This window comes from Corvus kubaryi, unplaced genomic scaffold (genome assembly GCF_017639235.1).
Source record: "Corvus kubaryi isolate FWS band 111438036 unplaced genomic scaffold, C.kubaryi_AGA036_p1.0 37309, whole genome shotgun sequence".
Taxonomy (NCBI): Eukaryota; Metazoa; Chordata; class Aves; order Passeriformes; family Corvidae; genus Corvus; species Corvus kubaryi.
Window position 1 is genome coordinate 1 of NW_024581097.1, and position 3,224 is coordinate 3,224.

At 72.8% G+C, this 3,224-nt stretch overlaps 1 protein-coding gene across 2 annotated transcripts; it reads left to right on the forward strand.

The window, feature by feature from the left end:
• Positions 1–97: 97 nt before the first annotated feature.
• Positions 98–2,526, forward strand: TSFM (Ts translation elongation factor, mitochondrial). Of its 2 annotated transcripts, XM_042028916.1 has the most exons (6): positions 99–196; positions 440–571; positions 901–1,029; positions 1,114–1,221; positions 1,373–1,457; positions 1,931–2,526. In XM_042028916.1, exons 1-6 carry the CDS (start codon positions 155–157, stop codon positions 2,359–2,361), a joined length of 927 nt encoding a protein of 308 aa, XP_041884850.1. In that variant the 5' UTR covers positions 99–154; the 3' UTR covers positions 2,362–2,526. The 2 variants fall into 2 exon arrangements, with proteins under 2 accessions (XP_041884851.1, XP_041884850.1); XM_042028917.1 differs by lacking the exon at positions 901–1,029 and having other exon boundaries at positions 98–196.
• Positions 2,527–3,224: the final 698 nt, after the last annotated feature.

Genomic DNA, 3,224 nt, shown 5'->3' on the forward strand with positions numbered 1-3,224 from the left:
CCCGCAAACCCCCCCAGGTCAATCCCGCGGCTCCGTCGCGCCCGCGCTGACGTCACGTACGCACAGCCAATCGCGCGCTCGCGCGCTCTGACTCTTCCCGGCGCCCGTAGCGCGGGGCCGTGACGCCATCGAGGCGCGCCGCGGGCAGGCCGGGATGCAGCGCGCGGCGCTGGGCGCGCTCGGGGGGGCGGCGCCGGTGGGGCCGGCCCCCCCCCCCCCAGTACCGGGACACTCCTCGGGCTCCCCCCGCCAACCGGGACCTCCCCGCACCTATCCCCCATCCCGGGATCCCCCATTCCGCACCCACCGGGACTCCCCTAAGCGGGATCCCCGTCTAGGGACACCCCAGACCCCGCCCTGTGCCGGGACCCTCCTCAGGCCCGGATCCCCCCGCGGCTCTGCGGGTGCCGGTACCGCTGACACCCCCGTCCCCCCGCAGGTCCCCCCGGGCCGCTGGTTCAGCGCGGCCCCTCCGGCGCTGCGGGATCTGCGGGAGCTGCGGGCGCGGACGGGGCAGCCGGTGATGCGCTGCCGGGAGGCGCTGGAGCGGGCGGGGGGCGACCTGCGGCAGGTGCGGGGGGGGCCTTGGGCAAGTGCAGGGCGTGGAAGAACCAGGGGGTCACTTGTGGTGGGGGGCGGGAGAGAGGAGGACCTGGAGGGGGGGCAGCGGCAGGAATTGGGGGGCGTGGGGGACACAAAACCCGGGGCGGGGGGAATGAGGAGCCGGGGGAGGGGGGGCAGAGCAGGGCGAGAGGGGCGGGGGGACTCCGGGGGTCCTTGGGGCAGCGGTGTTGGGGTCGGGTCTGTGTCCTCCCCGCGGCCCCTCCGTGTCCCCCAGGCCGAGGGACAGTGCGGGGGGGACACTGGGGTGACGCTGGCCCCTCCCGTTTGCCCCCCCAGGCCGAGGCCTGGCTCGAGGCCGAGTCTCGCCGCCGGGGCTGGGCCCGAGCTGCGGCCCCCGGGGCTCGCCGGGCACGCGAGGGGCTCGTGGGGGTCCTGAGCGAGGGCTCGGCCGCCGTCATGGTGGAGGTGAGTGACGGGGCTTGGGGGGTCCCCGGGGGTTTCCCGGGGGGGGGGGTCTCTGTGTCCCCAGCGTCCCTGTGTCCCCCTCAGGTGAACTGTGAGACGGATTTCGTGGCACGGACCCCTGACTTCCAGCAGCTGGTGGAGATGGCGGCCAGAGGGGTCCTGGGGCACTGCCAGGGGGCCTCGGGCACCAAGGTGGGGGTGCTGGAGGGGTGGGGTGTCGAGGGGGTTGTCAGGTGGGCTTTGGGGTGTTTTGGGGGGGTTTTGGGGGTGTTTGGGGGTGTTGTGGGAGGGTTTGGGGGTGCCAGGGGTATTGGGGTGATGCCCTGACCTCTGCCTCCCCCAGCATCTGCTGCGAGAGGAGGAACTGGCCCAGCTGCGGGCAGGGGACGGGGCGGAGCTGCTGAGTGACCAGCTGGCGCTGGCTATGGGTGAGTGGGGACCCCAGGGCCTCTCCCAGTACAGCCCAGTATGCCCAGTGCCCCTCCTGTGCCCCTCCCAGTATGCCCAGTGTTCCTCCGAGTCCCTTCAATGCCCCATCTCGTGCCCATCCCGCTCTGCCCAGTGTCCGTCTCACCACTCCCAGTCTGCCCAGTGCCCTTTCTATGCACATCCCAGTCTGCCCCCTCGTCCCCAAGCCCCAGTGATGCCAAGTAACCACCCTGCCACGTGCTGCTGCCCTGGTGTCACCCCCAGTGCCCCCAAAACCTGACAGTCCCAGTGCCCCCAGTGCCCTGTCCTGGCACTGGGCGGGGCAGAACTCCCGGGGTGGTTTCTGGGGGAGCTCTGGGCTGGCAGGGAGGGCGGTCCCTGACCCTTTCAGGGGGTTCTGCTCTCTGTGAGGGGGTGCCAGGCTCGGTACCATTTATGGGGTGCAGGTCCTGACCCCCCCTCTCCCCCGCAGGCCGGCTGGGCGAGCGCCTGGTGCTGCGCCGGGCCGGGTGGCTGCGGGCCCCGGGCGGCTTCGTGGCCACCTACGCTCACGGCTGGGTGCCCCCTGGGCCCCCCGTGGCCATGGGCACCTACGGGGCGCTGGTGGCCTGTGGGGGGCCGGGCCCGGAGCCCCCCTCGCCCGAGCTGCAGGAGTTGGGGCGCAGGGTGGCCCAGCACGTGGTGGGAATGGCGCCCACCGCCCTGGGCACCCCCGAGGACGAGCTGGGCGGGGACACGGAGACGCGGCTGCTGGCCCAGGGGTCCCTCCTGGAGCCGGGGGTGCCCCTGGGCCGGTACCTGCGGGAGCGGGGTGGGCTCCAGGTCTGGGACTTCCTGCGCTTCCAGTGCGGGGAGGAGCCCCCCCAGGAGCCCCCCCAGGAGCCCTCTGCCCCCCCAGCCTGAGGGACGTGGCTCAGGGGGGGTTCAGCCCCTCGCTGGCACCCCTGGGGACACACACCCACCCTGTGACACCGTGTCTCCCCCCTACCACGCCAGCCTGGGGGGCAGCGTGAGCCCCCCCCCGGGCGATTTGGGGGTATGAGGCTGAATAAAGGTGGAGAAGAACCAGCCCAGGTGTTCTGTTGGGAGGAGAAGGGGGAACCCAACACCCCCCCCCCCCGGCCCCCCCAACCTTCTCCTGCCCCCTCTGACCTCCCCCAGCAGCCCCCGCTCTGCTGCAGGTTTTTAATGGGAAATCGACACAAAAAGGGGCCCGTCTGACCCCAAAGAGCCTGCACCCCACCGCGAGGGCAGAGGAATGGGAGGGCACGGCTGGTGCCAGGATTTGGGGCTGGGGGGGTGCCCCCATCCCGTCCCTGACGCCCCCTGGGGTGGCTGCTGGGGGGGTCCCAAGGGCCGGGGGGGGTGAGTTAGGGGGAGGGGCGAGGGACAGGCGGGGACCAGGGGACAGGTGGGGACAAGGGGACAGGGGGGGACAAGGGGACAGGTGGCTGGGGGGGGATCAGGACTGGGGGGGGTGACAAGGGGGGCACAGGCGGACGGTGGTGGTGGGGGAACAGAGGGAGCAGGAGTTGGGGGGAAGAAGGTGAGGGGGCGACGCACACCGAGAGCAGCCGGTGGCCGAGGGCGGCCGCTCCGGTTCCCCCTCCCTCCCACGGGACTGCTCCCACCGCCGTGTCCCCGTCCCCCCCCGTCCGTGACGTCACCAGCCGCCTCCCGGGACAAGTAACCGGGAACAGGCCGGGCTGGAACAGCCTATCCTGGATTACTTGAACCGGGCTGCGGCCGCCGAAGCCCCCCCCCCA

Excerpts from the sequence above, each read along its gene's own strand:
- TSFM (XM_042028916.1), top strand. The coding sequence starts at position 155 with ATGCAGCGCGCGGCGCTGGGCGCGCTCGGGGGGGCGGCGCCG. Across the intron at positions 197-439 it reads CGCTCGGGGGGGCGGCGCCG|GTCCCCCCGGGCCGCTGGTT; the intron begins GTGGGGCCGGCC and ends GTCCCCCCGCAG. Across the intron at positions 1,030-1,113 it reads CGGCCGCCGTCATGGTGGAG|GTGAACTGTGAGACGGATTT; the intron begins GTGAGTGACGGG and ends TGTCCCCCTCAG.